This window comes from Phlebotomus papatasi, chromosome 2 (genome assembly GCF_024763615.1).
Source record: "Phlebotomus papatasi isolate M1 chromosome 2, Ppap_2.1, whole genome shotgun sequence".
Lineage (NCBI taxonomy): Eukaryota > Metazoa > Arthropoda > Insecta > Diptera > Psychodidae > Phlebotomus > Phlebotomus papatasi.
The window spans coordinates 93,089,740-93,113,473 of NC_077223.1; the positions used below are offsets into that span (position 1 = coordinate 93,089,740).

Here is a 23,734-nt window from a genome sequence, read left to right on the forward strand (position 1 = left end):
TAAAAATAAAGACATAGCTTTGGTGCCCTATTTCGGCCACCTTTATTCTCATAGTTCCTTGCCCTTCGGGAATTCTTCCAATATCTTTTTCACGTCATCTCGTTTGTCGTAGCTACATTTTTTCTTATTCTTTTGTATTGTATAACCTCTAGAGTACGTAAAATCTAAAAGTTCATGAATATTCGAGGAACAAAAAAGTTGGCCGAAATTGCAAGCTGGCCTGAATCAGGCACACTTACCCTACGCCTTTTAGATAAGGAAAGTTTCATGTAATCTAAATTCACATTCCTGTCTTTATCACACTTTTACATATGTCTTTTTCGCTCTCTCGTATTCCAAATTTGATTGAGCTACATTGAATTTGCTGTGATGCTTAAAAGAAGAAGAAGAGTGCGAAAGAGTGAGACAGATATGCAATAGATTTAAGACAGAAAGGGACAAGAATTTCGACTTCATAACATTTTCCTGATCTAAAAGTTGTGCCGGAGCTATAAAGTTTTAAATTGAGTCTGTTAAGCTCTTTTTCTGGTCACTTTCTACTGCTCTTGTAAGTGCCAATTTATAGTTCTCTTCAAAAATTGTTTTTGCAAGATTTTCAGTGGTCTTTTAGTCGAACATCGCATTATTTAATGATGTAAAAACGATATTTACCTAAATAATTTTCCTGAACAATTTTTAAAAGCTTTTGTTCAATGTCATGAAATACAAATGCGACAATTTATTTTGATGACCCTGCCTATAAAAATGGACTTACTATTGAATTTTCAGAAATCTCTGCTCAAAGCACCGCAGATATTTTGTTTAAAACACGTAGGAGGGCTTAACATGAAACAAACCACTAGTTTTGGTATAAAATATCGTCTATAAATAAATAGCGTCATGGACTATTTCGGTATATCTCACAAATTGCTAAACAAAGTTTAGGATATGTTTGAAAATAATTAAAAATGCGCGAATAATTTAAAATTATCTTCGTTTTTAAAGACCTTGTGAAATTTCTACCATGACTGGGGCAAACTGAATCCAAAACATTGGCTATTTTCAATTAATTAAAATTCCTCACCTTTTTAACATCATCATCGGAATCTGGATCACTGTCGAATGAGTCGAAGTCATCATCTGGAAGATCTTTCTCCAAGCCACTGTTAATAATTGCCTGAGTATCTCCATTAGTATTGGTGACCAATTTAGTCTGTGGCTCAGTTAATTTGGCGGAATAGAGAGATTCATAGTGATGGTCAGAATCGTCTTTTGTGGGCATTTTGGAAGAGAAATGAAAAGAAAAAAAAGAAATTGAACGGTTAAATTAAATGAAAAATTGGTCTCTCAAGTTAGTTTGTGGCATCAATAAAGATATTCTCATTTGTAAACTACCAACAAAGACGGCAATTTGCTGCAATTCACAATCTCCGGATGTTGGATACATCGTTCGACAGATACATAGCGTTTCTGGACCTTTCACACCTGGCGTCACAACATTTTCATAGACTGGCTCATCCAGTACCGCATCCGTTGCCAGAGGTTCATTTTTGTGCGTCAAGTACACAATTGATTGAGATGAGATAAGAACTGTGGCAGATATAACAAGATTTAGGAGTTTTTATTTTTGGGAGGGATTTCTCTTTCGCAATTTACAAAATTTTTGAAAGTGAATGAGAGATCTCTTATCCAAAAGAAGATGCTAACCTTCGCCAGCAGCTCGGGGTCTCCTCTTTCGCGGTACAGTTGTCACTGTTCCCGAAGATACTCCAAAGGCCATATTCTTGAGATTTTTCTACGATATTCACCCAGCACTACATACATCATTTCCCATTTCCGTCAACCAGAAAGTTCATTGAGCACACCGCTCATGAGCATTCAATTGGAACCCTTTTCCTGAACTATATATATGCATATGTACTAATATGCATGAGAAATTATTATTATCGACTGAGCAATATTGGTGAGAAATTTAATCTTTTTTTCGCTTGTCTTTCGAAATTTTCCCGGACAATTGGATGATGGATGAAAGACGAGGAAAAATGGAATTTAAAGAGGGGATTGGCAGATGAATTTAAGAAGAAAAAAAAATCATTACAAAATTTTAATCGATCGCGCGATCGTTGAAGCAGAAATTTTTCGGAATAACCGCGATCTCATTCACATGCACCACACGGGGAGATTAATTCATTTCACTAATATATCTACACAAAACTATACGAGGTCAGCCACTCTGGAGATTATCCTTGTATTGAAGTTTTCAACACAAGAACCGGTCTCAAATGACTAATTTCATCAACGATTCTTTACGATGATGGCGCAATAATGTTAAAGATCCAAAAAATCATCCAAAGCACTGATCCATTTTCTCTACATATAATAAACTTTCACTATCATCAGCAAACAATCAGTGATATTCCGTAAAGAAAAAAAACAGCAGCAGAAATTATGATATAAGACGGAAAACAATGTATATTCAGCACAAGAGTAATTATAAAAATTTTTCAAAAAAAACTGAAAAGTAAAAATATGAATGATCTCTGAAGAGCAGTTGGATATGTACAAAAAAAGTTCATTAACGCCTAGATATTTAAGATACAAATCCACACACGATATTCACGCAATGAAGATGTAACCAACACTGAATTTCATTTCACTTCCATTTCCAGTCTCTCTTGGTGAATTTGTGAATTTTCAGTCACATACTTTTTTTTTACCATTAACACATTGAACGAGAGATACCCATACAAGAGGTAAAATGAAACTTTTGGTACTCTAACTTCCCAATACACTTACAAGAAAAGGCAGGTGATGGAAATATTTGGTGGCATTAAAGAGCTTATAACACGTTTTCATTGCAGATACACTCCAATGAGCACTGTTTTTGTCTTAGGGAAGATCATTAGTCATATGAAGACACTTTGGTTAGCTCTTTTTAATCATTTTGTCAAAGAAGAATTTATAGTAAGAGGCCAACCACTCTTCTGGGCATGCAAATTTCGCTTGAAAATCGCTAGTGGCACTTCAGTCGATTTTCCAAACTTGAAATTTATTAAAAATCGTATAAAAATGAGGGAAATCATCCCCTACAGGAACTAGGCCCTCTAGCAAGTGAAATTTCTAAGTCCTAATTACTATGAAATTACCTATCGCAAAGTTCGCTAAATACGCTAAATAAATCAGTGGGAAGCCAAAATCCCGAAAGCCAAAAGTCCGAAAGCCAAAATCCCGAACGCCAAAATCCCGAAAAGGCCAAAATCCCGAAAGCCAAAATTCCGAAAGCCAAAATCCCGAACGCCAAAATCCCGAAAAGGCCAAAATCCCGAAAGCCAAAATCCCGAATTTTCAAAATCCTGAAAAGGATGAAATTATATAGAGGAAAATGTTTAGAATAATTTCCTAAGACACAGAAGATTTCCCTTTGCCTCCAGCAAGCGCGAGTACAATCGTGGGAGTAGCTGTAACACTTTTAAGAATTTGGGATTTTGGCTTTCGGGATTTTGGCCTATTCGGGATTTTGGCTTTCAGGATTTTGGCGTTCGGTATTTTGGCTTTTGGGATTCTGGCGTTCGAGATTTTGACCGGGACCCCAAATAAAAAAAACAATTTCCGAAAAAAAAATCAATTATCGGTACTTAACTGATTCATTACCGATGAAAACCAATGCAACCGGGTTTCAAATTTCAATACATTTACAAAAAATCCAAAATTAGCCAAATCGGTTAAAAAACGAGTCTTCCAAAGTGATCGACGTTTAACTTTCAATAATGCATAATGGCGAATTTTCCGGTCATGTACGTTTGGACAAAAAGTGCGCCTGAACTACCTCTAAAACATATCCGAAAATAATTCAAAAAGCTTGGGTCAATTTTGAGTAAAACAAAAAAAAACATGGTTTTAGAGGGGAAAAAGGAAAAAAAGTCAGGAGATATTGTTTTTTTATTGGGGGTAACCGAATACCGGAAGCTGATATCTTTTACCGTTTGAGATCGAATATGGTGGCATGTTCAAAAAAGTCGATCATAATAACTGCTCTCTCTTTTTTATGGATTTTTAAACGAGAAAAACCTTTTTATAAATTTTAAATTTACTTTATCACTAATTCTGAGAAAACATTGAAAATTTCTCTTATATAAAAAAATATAAATTATAATTTTATATTTTATAAATTAAATATTATAAATTATATAAAATTTATAAACAGTACAAAAAAAAATTGAAAATGCCTCAAAATTGTTAGAAAAAGGTAAAGTTATAAAAAATCGCTTGAAATCTAGAATAATACCTTAAATTATCTTATAAATTTGTTAGAAAATAAAAAAAAGAAATTGTAAAGTATTTAATACTATTTTGAACAGTAATACGTGTTTACAGCCTCGCTTATTTTCAACAAATTATTATACAAAAAAAATTTAAAAGCTATTTCTAAAACTTATTCATCTTACTTTAATTTCTAATTTGTATGCTCTTGTCTAATTTCATACCGGTTAAGATTTTTCGGAAAAAATGTGGATTTTGAGTTATTGAGGTCGAATATGATGTCAAACATATGAGACCAAACATTCTAAATAACCAAATTAATTGGTTGCTATTTAAGATATTGACATCTTCGGTAACTGAGTTAAATCTCTAGGATGGAAGATGCCTTTTGAATTATTTAGAACTGATAAAAATTCAATTCTTGTGATTGATTACAAACTATGAGGATATTCAAATCCAGTATATTTTTTATAGGCTTTCCATTAATTCCTAAGCTAAGATAATTTTGATCTAAAAATCGTGGAATTAGATTGCTGCATAATTCTACGGTCCCGAAAGATTTAAAGAGTTACGTTTGAGAAACGAAGACATTACGAATTAGCCTGATTTTCGGAGACTTAAAAACAACTTATACTTTTCGGTGAACAAGATTTCTCATTTTTTTTAATTGCTCATCTGAAATCAAAAAGCCGAATACTTCCTAGACTTTCTGTTATCAGGTAATCCGAAAAAAAATTGAATTTTTGGGAGAATTTTATAAGGTAAAGTACCCTGTAACCGACCGGTGCCTCAACTCGGACGGTGGTGTTATTTATTCAATTTACTTAGATTTTCTATGACATTGGTCAGACCAGTCTAACGTAAAGTCTATTATATTATACAAAATGCAATTTAGAGAAAATTTTATAGAAATTGACTATAAAACGGTAAAAAATTGATTAAATAATTCCACTGGCCAACTTGAGGGCATTTTACCTTACAAAAATAGCATTTTTGCGTTTTTAGGGATAACATGGTATGGGAAATATAAAATTCGTCTCCCAAGGATTAGTTTAACTCATCAGCTAACAAGAAATCTATGATTTTTTGACTTGAGATGGATCAACTCTGAGTAATCGTGATAACCGTAAAGTAAGTTCTCTCAAAAAAGGTCTTCGAAAATCATGTCTCAACGATCGAATTTTCAAATAAGAAAAACTGTTCAGAAAATATAATAATAATAATAATATTAATGCTGGCACAACATTCCATGAAGGAACAAAACCTTCCCGTAAGGGGATTTCTAGACATGCATTATTATTTTTTTTCTGAATCAAGTGCAGTGAAGCTCACTGGATGCAATCCGAACACCTTTAACACTAGAAAAATTCCTGGTGAACTAAAGAGGATTCGAACCCGAGACACTTGCATCATAGATCGAGTGCTCTACCACTTGACCCATTGAGTAAAAATATACTTAGTTTAAATGTTTAACTTTTATATGCTGTAAATTTCTTATTAATATGAAAAAAATATATATGAAAAAATATGCTGCTGTTTCGTCTTCGTAACCTACGTAACCCATTAATGGATTAAAAACTACGACCAATGTTTGTTGCATAAATTTAACTTATCAATCAAATTAGAAAAAAAGCATTACCGAATATACTCCACAATCTTAGAATTTATTTTGTAAGGGCCTAAATAGACTTAGGCTGATTCTCAAAAATATTTAACTTCTAAATTTCGGCAATAAAGGATTGGGTAAAAAAAAATTTATGCAAAGGATCTCTAATCGATAATCCTGAGCGCTAATTATTCTCGAGGATTAGTCTGAGTTTATTTATTTGAGCCCTAAGGGAACGCTATATAGTCATTCGAGGAGAGTTGGAACAGTGCAGTGGGAGAGATGGACCACTTCGCCTCCTGCCTACACCCTATGCACGATCTCCACCTCATTTGGTATATTTGTGCCCTTCAACATTCTAATAAAAACCCCCAAGTTACAGCTTTCTACCTTTAAAATTGTACGAAAAAATTGAAATTGAATTTTTTGGATGTCTGAAAAATGGCCAAAAATTTTTATTTCTCCATAAGAATACGTGTAATTGGGGGTTGAGGAGACGGAATTTAATAGTTTTGCCAACTCTTCCAGTGTGAATTTTGGTCAATGTTCTTCAAAATCTTTTCAAGTAAATCTTAGAAATTATTTTCCCTAAATTTCTGGTAAGACTGATTTGATACACTCAGCGAAATTGCCATCGAATTATATGAACCACATTTTCCACAAAATAAAACATTTATACTGAAAAAAAAATGAAATAAACTCCAATAAATTCTATGAAATAGTGTTCATGTCTAAAATCACTTCCCTCCTATTCTAAATTAATAAAAATAAACTATAAATATTTTGCTAAAATTAGGGGTGTTCCATCTCACTCGCATTTTTTTGAGAGCAAAATGCAACTTTTTTTAAATCCTATTTTTCGAAGTGACTATTTTCATCTAGGCATTTCTAATATTGATATCTTAAATTTAGAGTCTTCAAATAATAAACCAGTGGGATTCGTCTTTGTCTTGCATTCAAAACGTATCCGCAATATTGAATATAAAAAAAGCGTTCCATCTCTCCTCGAATGACTATATATCCTCTAGTACAATAATTTAAATTTAAAAATAAGCCACAGAATTTGGATTTATCATTTCGGGTTTCTCATCTAACAAATAACAGGCATTGAAATCTTTTAAAAAAAAATATTTGAGATAGTCTCTGATTTATACTAGTTATCATCCTCTTCAAGAGTGATCGCCATCGCTCTTTCGTGTATTACTGTTGATTGCCTTGAAGTAAAAAAATTATCGTTGGATGGAGATTTCAGCAAAAAGAGAGATGTCGCAATGGGATTGGACAGAATATCCACCCACATCCCATCGACATTTGATCTGGCGAGACAACTCTGCAATTTTAACATTGCCACAGTATTGTACAATAAATTGTTTTCCATACAGGAACAACATTGCAAAAAAAAATATCCTAGCGGTTTTCTAGCACAAAAATACAAAATGTACAAAATAATTAGGTACAAATTTAAATCACACATGAATACACATAAGAAAATGTCCATGAAACAAATTGATGGTATAAAAACTGTGACCAACAGAGACAAAAAAAAAGTTTATATCATTGTTGAGAGAATTCTAAAAATTTTTTTGTCACACAATTGTTATTTAGATAGAAAATGGACACGTTACACGCTATATATAGTCTATAACAAATGAAATGTATATATACACTTCATTTTATTAAAATACCATTTATAATTTCATGTTATGCAAAGCTTGCAGGATGTTTAGTTTGGGACTTTTCGCCGCCAAACCATTGAACCTTTTCGCCAATTTTTTTTTTGCACTTTATGCACAAGTGAGTGGGTTTATTTCTGGAGTAAAATTATTATAATATGATGTTGTGAACAAATATGTAGGAGTCAACACTTTCATTATATTCCACGGAGACTGCTCGTATACAAAACTGCACAGACTAATTGTGCGGTTTCAATGATCATTCATATACCATAGAGAAGAAATATATAGGAATGTTAATTAAATTCATCCAACTATATACAATGTCGGGATATACAATTGAATTTTCCGTCTTTTATATTATTTTTAGTAGATGATCATCTACACAAGAGTCTCTTTGTGTACTGAACTGCAATTTAATTCGCGTTTTTTTTTATTCCTTTTATTTTATGTAAGACTTTAAGTATTTTTCGCTCAATGATTTTCATATTTCGCAATTGTCTTAACACACTGTTAAACGGTTCAATGTAGTTTTTTTTCGATGTAATATAAAAAAAATCGCATACATTTTGAAGAATGTATGTTTTCAGATTGAAAAAAAAAACATGACCATATATAATAAGAAAATTTGTTGAAGTGAAATGCGATAAAAAAAAGACATTCACTTTTATTTAAATTTCACCAATAAAATCAATTTTCTCCCAATTGAAATACACCATTTATAAAAATTTCTTTCTATCTTAACAACACTAACAATCGTCACACCCAAAATCCTAATGATTGCACATTTCAATGCACCATTCAGAGAATTTTATCTCTTTAGTTTTCTTGTTATATATACACTTTAATTTTTCAATTCAAAAAATCTACAACTGCTCTTATATGGTGGATATTAAAAAAAATTGTACCGCGAGTCGCGACTTTCGATTACAAACTGAAACTTGGGACTCTTCGGGGGGCAACACGGTGGCCAATCCACTGAATGTTCAACCAGTTGGTTGCTCAACAATTATACCATTGTGTATAGTATATCATGCATTCATTGTGATATTTCCATGTGTTTTATATACACTCTTTACTACATGTAGTAACAACAAATACCACAATACATTCATGCCATACCTCTGAAGAATATCAGAATGGTCAGGGATTGTAAACTCTAACTACATATCTACACAAACTCACAAATATACAAAAGAAAATTCATGCTCATATTAAAAATATTTCGCATATAGAAAGATGATGAAGTTCTTCTGCTTGAAAGCAAAAACATACATATATATATTTTTCGCTCGAAATACCCTCTACTCTTCATTTAATGGAAAAACTCATAAACGCTTTCATTTCCTATAAAATGCCACTTAATCGGCCATCCTTTATGACTAATCATATTATGATATCGTTAGATAAATTGTAGTGAAATTATTGAAATTTTTCAAGTTTTCTTTTAGCTGCAAATATGCAGCAAAAAAAAACTGTGTTGATAGAAATGGTCAATAAAGTTTATGAATGTTTGAGAAAGTGTTTGAAAAAGAATCATTACATAAAATATATTACAAACAATTTTACTTGTACACTTATTTGAATAAGTAAATGTTAACTGTGTAAAAAATCAAAAAAAAAAAAAAATAGGGGAAAATTAGCCAAATCTGGCATGAATTTCACATTGGATTTCGGAAATACGATTTACGGAATTACAACATCTAAAATTTTGGAAATGTTTCATAGGAAGGATGTGTCCTTTGTTACACGGTCAAAAGTGGTCTATATTTTTTATTGTTTACAAATTTTTATAAACATTTTAGAAACCTATTCAAAAAATGGTTCTTGGTCATAATAAGCCCATAGGTTCTAAACATACAAAATAGGTAAGGGGGGAAGAAAACGAAAAGAAACATATTCGAAAAGGGACAGATAATCCTAACCGGCTTATGTAGGTGAGATTCTTAACGTGAGCTAGCTCGGAGTGCATGCAAATTCGATTTAGAGCTGAAGTTGGGAGACGCCATTCAGTTATCTTGAATCAAATTCGTGAAATTATGCAAATTTTGTATTTAAACCAAAATATCAAGGATTTGGATGAACTGGCAGAAAAGTGATATATGGGTGAAATGTAGACCAGAATGTTCTCTATAATTTTCCCATAGAACATGATCTCATCGATTACTCAGAAGCCAAGATAAGCGAGGTTTTTTGTTTCTTAACTCGTTTTTTCATCCAGAGTGCCCCAAGTAGTCATTTGTTGAACTTCAACTATATCAAGGAATTGTTGTCTTTTGTGGGACTTTCCATTTAAAACCCTATTTTAAGTGTCTTCGTGGAGTAGAGGCAGTCAAATTGGCATCTGAGTGATTTCAAAGCGTTATTATGGGAAAAATCAATTTTTTCACACTTAAACGGCAAAATCGGAGTGATAGCGTAGTCTGACCGGAAAATGATGTATGGACGAAATGTAGAGACAAATATGCTCTACAATTATGTCGAAGTAATCATCAAAATCGGTTTAGCGACAGTCGAGATAATTGAGGTTATGTGATATTGAAATTGGTTTTTCGACTGTGGCGCCCCTGGTGTTGGTCCCACGAAGTTCAAATATTCTAGAAAGTTGTAGCATTTGGTGAGATCTTTCGTTTAAGCCCTCATTCATCAAAATCGGTCACATAGAACCGGAGATATGATTTTTTGAATTTTGTGAACTTTGACCCCTCATATCTCCGGTTCTGTTTTAACCACAGCGCGCATACGCACCATTTTGGAAACGTCCTAGACTGGACTACAACATACTAAAATTTCATTAACTTGCACAATGCCGTTTTTGAGAAAAGTGACTTTGAATTTCGATGAATTTTGACGCTATCACAGCGCCACCTGTGGTGACTTTTTGAACTTCCATCTGAAAGTGCTCATCGAGACGAAACCAAAAAGGTAAAATTTAGGCCGCTATGTTAATTAGAACCGGAGATAGAGGCCGGTCAATGTTCGAACTTTGACCCCTTATAGCTCGGGTCAGGGGTTATGGATCGACTTAAGGTTTTTTTTGTTTGATAGGTATAATCAACGGCTACAACATACAAAATTTTCAGCCCGATGCACAATGGAATTTTTGAGTTATTTAACTTTTAAGATTTAAAAATTTTCTTTTTAAAAAAAGCGCCCCTAGCGGTGGTTTTATGAACTTGCGATGTTAGAAGGGGAAGTGGCATTTTACGAGAGCTTTCCAAAAAGCCCTCACTTTTTAAATCCTGACAATTAGAACCGGAGTTATGGCCATTTTAAGAAATTTTTTTTGGACCATTATAGCTCGGGTCAGGGGGGTCGGGGGACCTTAAGTTTGGTATTGATGGAAAGCTCTAAGGCCCAGCTATAACATACTAAAATTTGAGTCCGCTGAATGCCATAGGGGCGGAGCTATTGAGAAAACAAAAAAAGGGGTGTCTTCAAAATGGCGGAAGGAGGGGTGGGGGGTGGGGGGTCAATGCACCAAGTTGCAATTTTCACCCGATATATAACCTTTGCCGAAAACCGCAAGTCGATATCTTTTTTAGTTTAGGAGCTATTAAGCTCCAAAGAGCGGCCGGCCGGCCGGGAACGTAACTTAGCCACATATATATTCGGAATCAGGAAGTGGCCAAATTTGAGGTCGATCGGACGACATGTCGTCCGATCGACCTCAAACTTGGCCAAAATGTGTTTCGCCACTTCCTGATCACGAATATATATGTGGCTATTTTACGTTCCCGGCCGGCCGGCCGGCCGCTCTTTGGAGCTTAATAGCTCCTAAACTAAAAAAGATATCGACTTGCGGTTTTCGGCAAAGGTTATATATCGGGTGAAAATTGCAACTTGGTGCATTGACCCCCCACCCCCCACCCCTCCTACCGCCATTTTGAAGACCCCCCTTTTTTTGTTTTCTCAATAGCTCCGCCCCTATGGCATCGAGCGGGCTCAAATTTTAGTATGTTATAGCTGGGCCTTAGAGCTTTCCATCAATACCAAACTTAAGGTCCCCCGACCCCCCTGACCCGAGCTATAAGGGTCCAAAAAAAATTTCTTAAAATGGCCATAACTCCGGTTCTAATTGTCAGAATTTAAAAAGTGAGGGCTTTTTGGAAAGCTCTCGTGAAATGCCACTTCCCCTTCTAACATCGCAAGTTCATAAAACCACCGCTAGGGGCGGTATTATTAAAAAGAAAATTTTTAAATCTTATAAGTTAAATAACTCAAAAATTCCATTGTGCATCGGGCTGAAATTTTAGTATGTTGTAGCCGTTGATTATACCTATCAAACAAAAAAAACCTTAAGTCGATCCATAACCCCTGACCCGAGCTATAAGGGGTCAAAGTTCGAATATTGACCGGCCTCTATCTCCGGTTCTAATTAACATAGCGACCTAAATTTTACCTTTTTGGTTTCGTCTCAATGAGCACTTTCAGATGGAAGTTCAAAAAGTCACCACAGGTGGCGCTGTGATAGCGTCAAAATTCATCGAAATTCAAAGTCACTTTTCTCAAAAACGGCATTGTGCAAGTTAATGAAATTTTAGTATGTTGTAGTCCAGTCTAGGACGTTTCCAAAATGGTGCGTATGTGCGCTGTGGTTTCAATAGAACCGGAGATATGAGGGGTCAAAGTTCGCAAAATTCAAAAAATCATATCTCCGGTTCTATGTGACCGATTTTGATAAATGAGGGCTTAAACGAAAGATCTCACCAAATGCTACAACTTTCTAGAATATTTGAACTTTGTGGGACCAATACCAGGGGCGCCACAGTCGAAAAACCAATTTCAATATCACATAACCTCAATTATCTCGACTGTCGCTAAACCCGATTTTGATAATTACTTCAACATAATTGTAGAGCATATTTGTCTCTACATTTCGTCCATACATCATTTTCCGGTCAGACTACGCTATCACTCCGATTTTGCCGTTTAAGTGTGAAAAAATTGATTTTTCCCATAATAACGCTTTGAAATCACTCAGATGCCAATTTGACTGCCTCTACTCCACGAAGACACTTAAAATAGGGTTTTAAATGGAAAGTCCCACAAAAGACAAACAATTCCTTGATATAGTTGAAGTTCAACAAATGACTACTTGGGGCACTCTGGATGAAAAAACGAGGTTAAGAAACAAAAAACCTCGCTTATCTTGGCTTCTGAGTAATCGATGAGATCATGTTCTATAGGAAATTATAGAGTACATTCTGGTCTACATTTCACCCATATAACACTTTTCTGTCAGTTCATCCAAATCCTTGATATTTTGGTTTAAATACAAAATTTGTATAATTTCACGAATTTGATTCAAGATAACTGAATGGCGTCTCCCAACTTCAGCTCCAAATCGAATTTGCATGCACTCCGAGTTAGCTCACGTTAAGAATCTCACCTACATAAGCCGGTTAGGATTATCTGTCCCTTTCCGAAGATACAGGGACAAAAGCAGAGAAAACCGAATAAATTTGTAAGCGTTCGGGCGAATATCCAAAAATTTGAAGCATAGGGTAGAGTCAGTACTTTTCGCCACCATTAAGCCCGAAGACTGCTTAATGTAATTATACCCAAAATAATTATTTGAATAAATTTTCATCAGTTTTCCACTGAAGTCATTTCTCAGCATAAGTCGAGAGGCGGATTAATTAGAAAGTGATGGAAATGTAAAATGATCACTATTTTGATTATAATTACGTTATCTTCGAATACTGTATCTGACGTTGTTGTATATCACAGTAGGGGAAGTGACCATGCTTGATACTGTAAAATGATGTCCAAGGTTTGTGATTATTTTCTGAATAACACACAAACCGAAGCGATTCTTGCACTATGACAAAAAAATGTCTCACTTATTAGGTTCATAATCCAACCTCAAATAGTTCCTGGAAATCCTTAGATTTTCCTCAAGAAGAAAATGGAAATTCAGTAGCGATTTTTATACAAGTTGGGTTCGGGGCCTTCCTGTATAAAAATTGATTCGACAATTCGGAGGCCCATTTTGACTATAAAAATTTCACCGGATACAAAAAATTGCACATCACTATTTAGACGGAATTCTAATCTATCTGCTTAAATCGTTTGTACGACTGGTTATTAGTTTTAAAATCACTTTTATGTAATTTTTCTAAGCAGTGTTTTTATGACATTAAGGCACTAACGAAAACCATTTTTTCACTTTGAGTCCAAGAAAATGTCACTTTGCAACCTTAAAATTCACGCAACAGGGTTGAAGATTATGTCAATTGTCGATAAAATTGGAGGATTACAATAGGTGTAATTATGAAAGAATCACATCTAATGATAAAGTTACCACTTTTAAATTATCATTCATGGACCCTTTTTAAAATATAGGATGAACACAGGTAGAATTTATGAATTTGTCACCACCCACAAAAACAGTGTCCACCAATTAAAAATATTTTTACATAAATATTTGTACTGATGAACCCTCTATGTGCATGTGATAATAGTTTTCCTGAACAGCGACATTAATTAAAAAATACTTATGAAATATCATGTATCGAAATTACAGTTTTTGACCTATTTTTTGATTTTTGCTTCCTGAAACTAAGAAAAAAGAGCTAGGATCCTAATTTTTTTAGGAAATGTGAGGCTTAGCACCAGCTATTGAAATATATTGCGATGAGTCATAACTATTGATTAACATAGGAAAAAAATAGTTATTATCAAGCTTGGATCGTATCAAGCATGGTCACTTTCCCCTATATAAAAGTATTGACAAATAACAAAAAATAATCTGTTTTTTTAATAATTTATAATTTAGGTTAAAAATTGAAAATTACAAAAAGTTACATTAAATTGACAAAAAATTTGTCATTTGTTCGTATTTGTTCGTAAATTTTTGATTGCCTAGCAAACATTTACGAACAAATACGAACAAATGACAAAATTTTACAAACTTTTTTTGTGTGTTTACGAATATTTACGAACAAATGTTTGTAAAAGTACAAAAAATGTTCGTCAAAAATCATAATAAAACCTGGTAAGGATACGTAGCTTGACGAAAGCTCAAGAAACGATTAAGGTTTCAGATCCCAAGTTGAAAACTGATCAATTGTATTGCCGTATTCGTATATAGATTTTCTCCGATGATTCTAAGGATATTATTTTCAAAAGGAATTAATTTTTGTATAATAATCCGGATTGCAATCGTGATTAGCAAATATTCCCCTTGTGAAAATATGATCTCTATCACTTACAATGATTACGGATTTTTCTTGAATATCGTAAATAATCTCCACTAATAACTTTGTGAAAATTAAGTGAAAATGTAAGCATTCATTTCAAGTAATTAGTATCTAAAATCTATTCTTCAATGATGATCTCACATTAGACCAAATTATCATCTCTGCGGGGAACATTAAGCAATGCTGAGAAACATTGAAATGACAAGAAAAAAATATCGATTGAGAAGATTGAACGTATTTAGAAAGTAAAACTTCAATTGAACTACAATTTTTTTTCAGGGGCATGATTTGATTTTTCCACAAATTATAGGATTTCACACACATCAAATACCAAATTGATATGCAATTTGTGAAATTATACAAACAAGACCACTTATAACACATGTAATTTCATGAATAACCTTCTCATTAACAAAAATTTTAACAACAATTTTCATGAAATTACGCCCGAAAAATTGTACCACGAATAAAAGTGATTATTTGTTCCGCACAAAATGGTCTATTTGACTACAAAAAAATGTGTACAAGCAATAAAAAAAGAGAAAAATTTCTATTTATCTTGTATTGGATAAATATGAAAATTTTCTTTGATCATTTGCCTCTTTAACTGCTTAAAGAAATTGCAGAAGTGTTTGAATTTAAGCACAATCGCCTAAATGTAGACAGATTCAGACAACTTTTATTGTTTGTAATGCCCCACTAAACGTTTTTTTTCTTTTCCCGTATAAAGGCTATATATAAATAAAAACTATATAAGTGTTACTGAAAACGGATACCAATCACACTCTTACCCTATATTGCCATTCTTATAAAAATTGTAGAGTTAAAAGCAGAAACACCAACGCAAGTATCTTCTTCATTTAAAAATTTCTTTGTACTTATTCACGGATTCCATAGGTCTTTGAACCATTTTATTAGGTAAATACATTATTTCATTTCTTTTTCTTAAAACTCGTGACCAAATATATATTAAAGGGACAGATAATCCTAACCGGCTTATGTAGGTGAGATTCTTAACGTGAGCTAACTCGGAGTGCATGCAAATTCGATTTAGAGCTGAAATTGTGAGTCGCCATTCAGTTATCTTGAATAAAATTCGTGAAATTATACAAATTTTGTATTTAAACCAAAATATCAAGGATTTGGATGAACTGACAGAAAAGTGTTATATGGGTGAAATGTAGACCAGAATGTTCTCTATAATTTTTCCATAGAAAATGATCTCATCGATTACTCAGAAGCCAAGATAATCGAGGTTTTTTGTTTCTTAACTTGTTTTTTTTCATCCAGAGTGCCCCAAGTAGTCATTTGTTGAACTTCAACTATATCAAAGAATTGTTGTATTCTGTGGGACTTTCCATTTAAAACCCTATTTTAAGTGTCTTGGTGGAGTAGAGGCAGTCAAATTGGCATCTGAGTGATTTCAAAGCGTTATTATGGGAAAAATCAATTTTTTCATACTTAAACGGCAAAATCGGAGTGATAGCGTAGTCTGAGTGGAAAATGATGTATGGACGAAATGTAGAGACAAATGTCCTCTACAATTATGTCGAAGTAATCATCAAAATCGGTTCAGCGACAGTCGAGATAATTGAGGTTATGTGATATTGAAATTGGTTTTTCGACTGTGGCGCCCCTGGTGTTGGTCACACGAAGTTCAAATATTCTAGAAAGCTGTAGCATTTGGTGAGATCTTTCGTTTAAGCCCTCATTCATCAAAATCGGTCACATAGAACCGGAGATATGATTTTTTGAATTTCGTGAACTTTGACCCCTCATATCTCCGGTTCTATTGAAACCACAGCGCACATACGCACCATTTTGGAAACGTCCTAGACTGGACTACAACATTACTAAAATTTCATTAACTTGCACAATGCCGTTTTTGAGAAAAGTGACTTTGAATTTCGATGAATTTTGACGCTATCACAGCGCCACCTGTGGTGACTTTTTGAACTTCCATCTGAAAGTGCTCATCGAGACAAAACCAAAAAGGTAAAATTTAGGTCGCTATGTTAATTAGAACCGGAGATAGAGGCCGGTCAATGTTCGAACTTTGACCCCTTATAGCTCGGGTCAGGGGTTATGGATCGACTTAAGGTTTTTTTTGTTTGATAGGTATAATCAACGGCTACAACATACTAAAATTTCAGCCCGATTGCATAAGGAATTTTTGAATTATTTAACTTTTAAGATTTAAAAATTTTCTTTTTAATAATAGCGCCCCTAGCGGTGGTTTTATGAACTTGCGATGTTAGAAGGGGAAGTGGCATTTCACGAGAGCTTTCCAAAAAGCCCTCATTTTTTAAATTCTGACAATTAGAACCGGAGTTATGGCCATTTTAAGAAAAATTTTTTGGACCCTTATAGCTCGGGTCAGGGGGGTCGGGGGACCTTAAGTTTGGTATTGATGGAAAGCTCTAAGGCCCAGCTATAACATTCTAAAATTTGAGCCCGCTCGATGCCATAGGGGCGGAGCTATTGAGAAAACAAAAAAAAGGGGGGTCTTCAAAATGGCGGAAGGAGGGGTGGGGGGTGGGGGGTCAATGCACCATGTTGCAATTTTCATACGATATTTAACCTTTGCCGAAAACCGCAAGTCGATATCTTTTTTAGTTTAGGAGCTATTAAGCTCCAAAGAGCGGCCGGCCGGCCGTCCGGCCGCTCTTTGGAGCTTAATAGCTCCTAAACTAAAAAAGATATCGACTTGCGGTTTTCGGCAAAGGTTAAATATCGTATGAAAATTGCAACATGGTGCATTGACCCCCCACCCCCCACCCCTCCTTCCGCCATTTTGAAGACCCCCCTTTTTTTGTTTTCTCAATAGCTCCGCCCCTATGGCATCGAGCGGGCTCAAATTTTAGTATGTTATAGCTGGGCCTTAGAGCTTTCCATCAATACCAAACTTAAGGTCCCCCGACCCCCCTGACCCGAGCTATAAGGGTCCAAAAAAATTTTCTTAAAATGGCCATAACTCCGGTTCTAATTGTCAGAATTTAAAAAATGAGGGCTTTTTGGAAAGCTCTCGTGAAATGCCACTTTTCCTTCTAACATCGCAAGTTCATAAAACCACCGCTAGGGGCGCTTTTTTTAAAAAGAAAATTTTTAAATCTTAAAAGTTAAATAACTCAAAAATTCCTTATGCAATCGGGCTGAAATTTTAGTATGTTGTAGCCGTTGATTATACCTATCAAACAAAAAAACCTTAAGTCGATACATAACCCCTGACCCGAGCTATAAGGGGTCAAAGTTCGAACATTGACCGGCCTCTATCTCCGGTTCTAATTAACATAGCGACCTAAATTTTACCTTTTTGGTTTCGTCTCGATGAGCACTTTCAGATGGAAGTTCAAAAAGTCACCACAGGTGGCGCTGTGATAGCGTCAAAATTCATCGAAATTCAAAGTCACTTTTCTCAAAAACGGCATTGTGCAAGTTAATGAAATTTTAGTATGTTGTAGTCCAGTCTAGGACGTTTCCAAAATGGTGCGTATGCGCGCTGTGGTTAAAACAGAACCGGAGATATAAGGGGTCAAAGTTCACAAAATTCAAAAAATCATATCTCCGGTTCTATGTGACCGATTTTGATGAGTGAGGGCTTAAACGAAAGATCTCACCAAATGCTACAACTTTCTAGAATATTTGAACTTCGTGGGACCAACACCAGGGGCGCCACAGTCGAAAAACCAATTTCAATATCACATAACCTCAATTATCTCGACTGTCGCTAAACCGATTTTGATGATTACTTCAACATAATTGTAGAGCACATTTGTCTCTACATTTCGTCCCTTATGATGATTATCTGTCCCTTTTTTGAAATATTTGAATCTAGCCCGGTGCAAAGATCTGAGTGTCTGATTTAGACAATTTTCAGATGTAAAGACAACGTAAGATAATGCACCACCTTTGCCCAACAACTCCGGGAGCATAGAAGAAGCATCAACACCACGGGAAGCTGCTCCTGGGCGGTCTACAATGGACTTCGCAGATTCTTCCAATACGAGAATTGACATTGTAAAAACTGATTAGAAGAAAGTGCCCATGCTTTACACGGTCCCAAGCTCTACAATGACTAAATTTTTCGTATGTTTTTCTATAAATATGACTCATCTCTTCCGTATTTTAAAAATTGGACGAAAGTGTCCTGTTTTTAAAATGTATTGCGGAGTCGTATTTATTCAGAAGCTCAGGAAAAATTTAGTCATTGTAAAGCTTGGGACCATGCAAAGCATGGGCACTTTCCCATACCTTGTAGTACAATATCTCGATACGATTAATAATAATAAACGCTTAAAGAACTGATTAACATTAAATCCTTAATTTTGGAGCTACAATCTACTTTAAAATTGCTTTTTTTTAAGTTGATGGAGAAGACACTTGAAACTTACAAATACTGATAATTTTGACCTGACTTATAACAAATGAAGTGGCATATGTATATGGCATATGTGTAGTCCTAGATGTATCTTATGTGTACTATGGATATGAAACAATAAATATTATTATTATGTTTATTATTATTATTATTATTATTATTATTATTATTATTATTATTATTATTAATTATTATTTAAATTTAATTAAAAAATTAAAAAATGAAAGAAAAAACAAGTTTTAGATTTCATATTCTATTATCTCTTCCGCAATAGTTTTCTAAGGTCTCTTACGTCTAACGATTCAGTTTTTATGGAATGTATCCTCAAACTCTGAAAACAGTGTTAAAATTGAGCTGGGCTAGAATATTTCCGATAAATCGACAAGATGATACAAACTAGTCCAGATTCTGCTAAATACTGTTTTATTTCAGAGTCAAAGCATAATATTCCGTGGGAAAAGAGTTTTCTGGATATTTTAGGGAAATGTCTGTAAACTATTGACGAAATACCCGTAGCCTGCAACATAATCTTGAACAGTTTTATAATTCGAACATAACATAATTCTAAATAAAAATGAAGTAGTGTTTTTTTTTAAATTTGTTTGACCAATTCCTTGTCGTTCCCAAAGGATTAAACCGTTCTGTCAAATGTGAACCTATAAGCCAAAATAGGATTTAATTGACAACAAGTTTCATATAGATATTCGATTAGAAACTTTCTAGTTTAGTTTCAATCAAGAACAAACCCTGCCTTATTTTATCCGTCATTCAAAATTCCTCAGATGGGTATTCAATAAGAACTCTCTCTATGCGTAATGCATTTAGTAAGAGTTTCCCGTGGCCAGACGGGGATGCGATTATCTTATGGCAGTCAGTATAAAATAAAAGACGATGAAAACAGCTGCAGAACTTCTTACTAACATCACACTAAATTAGAACAACAAGATTTTGCGCAAAAGGAAATACTACATATCACAGAAAATAAGGTTCTGTGGGTGGGAAGAAAATCATGAATACATTGTGCCCATTTCCTGAGCGAATGCGAAATGTGGCTCAAATTGTGTGATGAAGAACAAATAGAGAAACGTGCTAATGGCAGAACAATAAAAATTCTCTTAAGAATATTGCACACAAAAGAAGGACAGACATATGATTTATTCCCCTAGCTGCATAAGATTGAAAGATTGCTTCCAGATACATTCTCAGCATTCCCAAATGGTCACTGATCTCGTGATTGCAATTGTATGCATAAGTAGAAGAAAAAAAAACAGGGAGGAAATTTACTAAATTACATATGCCGCAGTGAGTCATTTTTCGCCAAGAAAGAGAATGAAGGGAAAACTGGCTGCTCAAGGGAGAATTTGTGATTCACCTTCCCGACAAGAAGGTGCAATTTGCCATCCAGCATGCTTTCATTTGCCAATCTCACAACATGAGATAATACCAATTTACTCTCCAGAGTCGCTTTTTATCTGTCGAACGACGACGTTCATGTGAATCATGTTTGGCTGTTTGGTAGTGGAAATAACATTAATCAAGTACTCACCATCGTAGATATCTTCTTGCAGCTGAATTCGATGATCGCGAACTTTTCGACTCCAATCGGGACTCCTGTGACATTTTGTACGTTCCCGAATGCTACGAAAATAATAACACAAATCAATATTTTTGATTTACAATAAAACCTTATCAATTAAATTTACTTTATCGTTTGCGTATAAGAAAAAGGTGTTACATCACCAAAAGAAACAGTAATATAAACATATTTTATAATAGATAAGAGCGTCTTTCCTTGTACATTTTTGATAGCAAACTTATTAAAAGATAAAGATAAAATAAAATCATTTTTTATTATGATATTGCGCAACATATCACGGTCTTTCTTTCAGAGAACTTTCATTAAGTGCAGATCATTTGCAAACTACATAATATCACATTTTATCACAAATTTAAACAGGTTCGAATAGCTAAGGAAATAAACCGGTAACTTAATTTTCCTTCTAAATTTATTTATATTTGTATCTATCTAATTTCGAGCCCGTTTTGATATACTTTATCAACCGTTTTAAATCCACTTTAGGACAACAAATTTAACTAAGGAACTTTTTTTTTAATTTTGTTTTTGTAAATTTGAATTGCAATTCACGCGGCTAACTATATTCTTTTAAATTTATTTTTTGAAGGCTGATCTTTAATAATTTCACAAAACTTTTTTTCACATTTTATATGAAAAAGATCCTTCTAAAAACTTTTAACGAGACATATATTTTTTGGAGTATACAGCATTAGGCTTTCTTTAAATTGAGTTTAATCTCTCAGCCAAAATGCGATTTACTGCCTTGGATGGTATGTTAAACGTGCTAAAAAATGATATTTTACACGATAATGAATATTAATTTTTTCAGGAAAGAATTCATTAAACGGTTATAACATATTTTTATCATAAAAATATTTGTTCGATAAAAAGAATTTTGAGCTTAAGTGAAATAAATCCTTAATTATATAAAAATAAAACAAATAAAATTATATAAAATATGCTATTTGTAACTTTCAAAACGACCTCAATAAAAAAGTTTATTTCGGGTCCAGGTCAAAATCCCGAACTCCAAAATCCCGAAAAGCCCAAAATCCAGAATGAATCCTAAGAGACGAAAGAGACAAATCTATATCTTTATTGGGATCATCCTCTGATAAGTTCTATTCAATTCTTACGAGGGATTTTCAGAGTCAAACATTAAAATTTCCTCGACTTTAATCGGTTTCCTAGTCCAAACAGTTTCAATGGTTTCCGGTCGAAATTCTAAAAGCTAAAATCGCGAACGCCAAAATTCCGAAAGCTTTATTTATATAGAGAGTATGTAAGAGTATAGCTTCCGAAAGCTATACTCTTACGCTCGCACTCGCCCTTGGTGGAGGCAAAGGGAAATTTTTTAGGAAATTATTTCACACATTATCCTCCGTATAACTTCGCTCATTTTCAGGACTTTGACCATACGGAACTTTGACTTTAATTCGGGACTTTAATCATTCAGGGTTTTGACTTTCACTATTTTGACCGTTTCGAGATTTTGGACTATGAAGCGTCATTAGCAACAGAAGCTGATACAAAGCAAATGAACATAGAATGAATAGTTTCATTTTGAAGAGACAATTTCGACGCTTCCATTCCATACTAAAAGCTATCTCAGAACAACAATTTTCCAGGAGAGTCATTTGAAGTTGGAGATTTCCTATGCTGCCTATGTATTTTTTTTTAGAAAAAATGTAATATTTCGTTACCCGGACGTCGTATGACCACCAAATTTTCACCAGTTGTAGATCTCACTTTCAGGTACAACATATATCTCTCGGAGTTATAAAAGGCTAAGTCGACTTAGCAGTGAAATGGAGCCGTCGATTTACAAGAAAAATTTTACAAAATAATTTTCTAATAAAATCTCAAATCTTTTATCTAAAATTTTTCGATACTTCATTATTAAATTGAAATAGAAATTGTTGCTTTTTTGCCATTTGTATTCACTTCAATTTCAATTTTATTGTCACATTCAGTGTCTCAGAAATTCATTTTTCTTAAGCTATACAATCCATTTTTTTATTTTTCTAATCGACTCCGCTAAACATAATTTTCTTTTAAAGTGTCTCAATCACTAATTTCTTAATTAGTGATTTAATTATATTAAGTATTTTTATTCGACCAGATTCTACTAAGAAAAATGCATTCTAACACTTCATCATCACGAATTGTGTCCTGTAGGGGAATTCTATAACGATATGACAATGTCACATGACAAATTTTTATGACGAATTCTGGAGCAAGACATTATAAAGTCCACTGAGCATCAAATTGATAATGCAAAGAGCTCCATGAAGCTCTTAATATAATTGATATGAATCTGATTTTTGATTATTTTTTTTAATTTACCATGCAATAATTTTTAAATTTGCCATATGACTTTGTCATACTGTTAGAAAATTCGTCTGCTGATGATCCTAGATCTTTCATCAGTCTAGCAATTTTATTGGGCTATTTCTAATTGGAGAGGCCTTTAATTTTCTCCTAAATCGGATTCCTATTCTGTGATCAGATTCCTGATTTTCTAATATAATATTACATTTTTATAGAAAACTGTTAAAAGAAATGGAATAACTTTTATCGCAATAGTCGACATAATTCTTGTCCAATTTGAATAAAAGTTCTAACGGATTGGGTAGTAATTTGGTTCAAAATAGTCAATAGACATTGGATTTTTTTAAGTAGATAATTAAAAAAGAAATTCAATTTTTTCAATGCTTAAAACAGTTTAAAATATTTCTGGAAAAGGGAAAATTACAAAGGAACTAACCATGTCTGACCGTTTTGCAGACTGAAAATGTACACAGAAAAACATATTTCGTAGAACGGTTCGTAAATGTTTATGAATCTCTACTGGGGGAGACTTACGAAAAGTTTGTAAATTGTATAATCCACAAAAAAGTATGTAATTTTTCCTAAACATTGTTCGTAACATAAGCACTTGACGAACATTTTTTATTCTTTTAAAAATATTTGTTCGTACATTTTTGCTTGTTTGACAAAATTTTACAAGCAAATAATAATATTTTGTGAACATTTTGTGTGAGTTTATGAACATTT

General features: G+C 33.7%; 1 protein-coding gene across 4 annotated transcripts in view; it reads right to left on the reverse strand.

The window, feature by feature from the left end:
• Nucleotides 1-23,734, reverse strand: part of LOC129802423 (uncharacterized) — a 172,343-nt gene that overhangs the window by 17,608 nt on the left and 131,001 nt on the right. For all 4 annotated transcript variants that reach the window (XM_055848212.1, XM_055848211.1, XM_055848209.1 and 1 more), the window contains 2 exons: nucleotides 20,648-20,739; nucleotides 1,064-1,248 (listed from right to left, as the gene is read on the reverse strand). In XM_055848212.1, coding sequence (XP_055704187.1) covers nucleotides 1,064-1,248; nucleotides 20,648-20,739 — 277 coding nt within the window. The remainder of the gene's footprint in view (nucleotides 1-1,063; nucleotides 1,249-20,647; nucleotides 20,740-23,734) is intronic.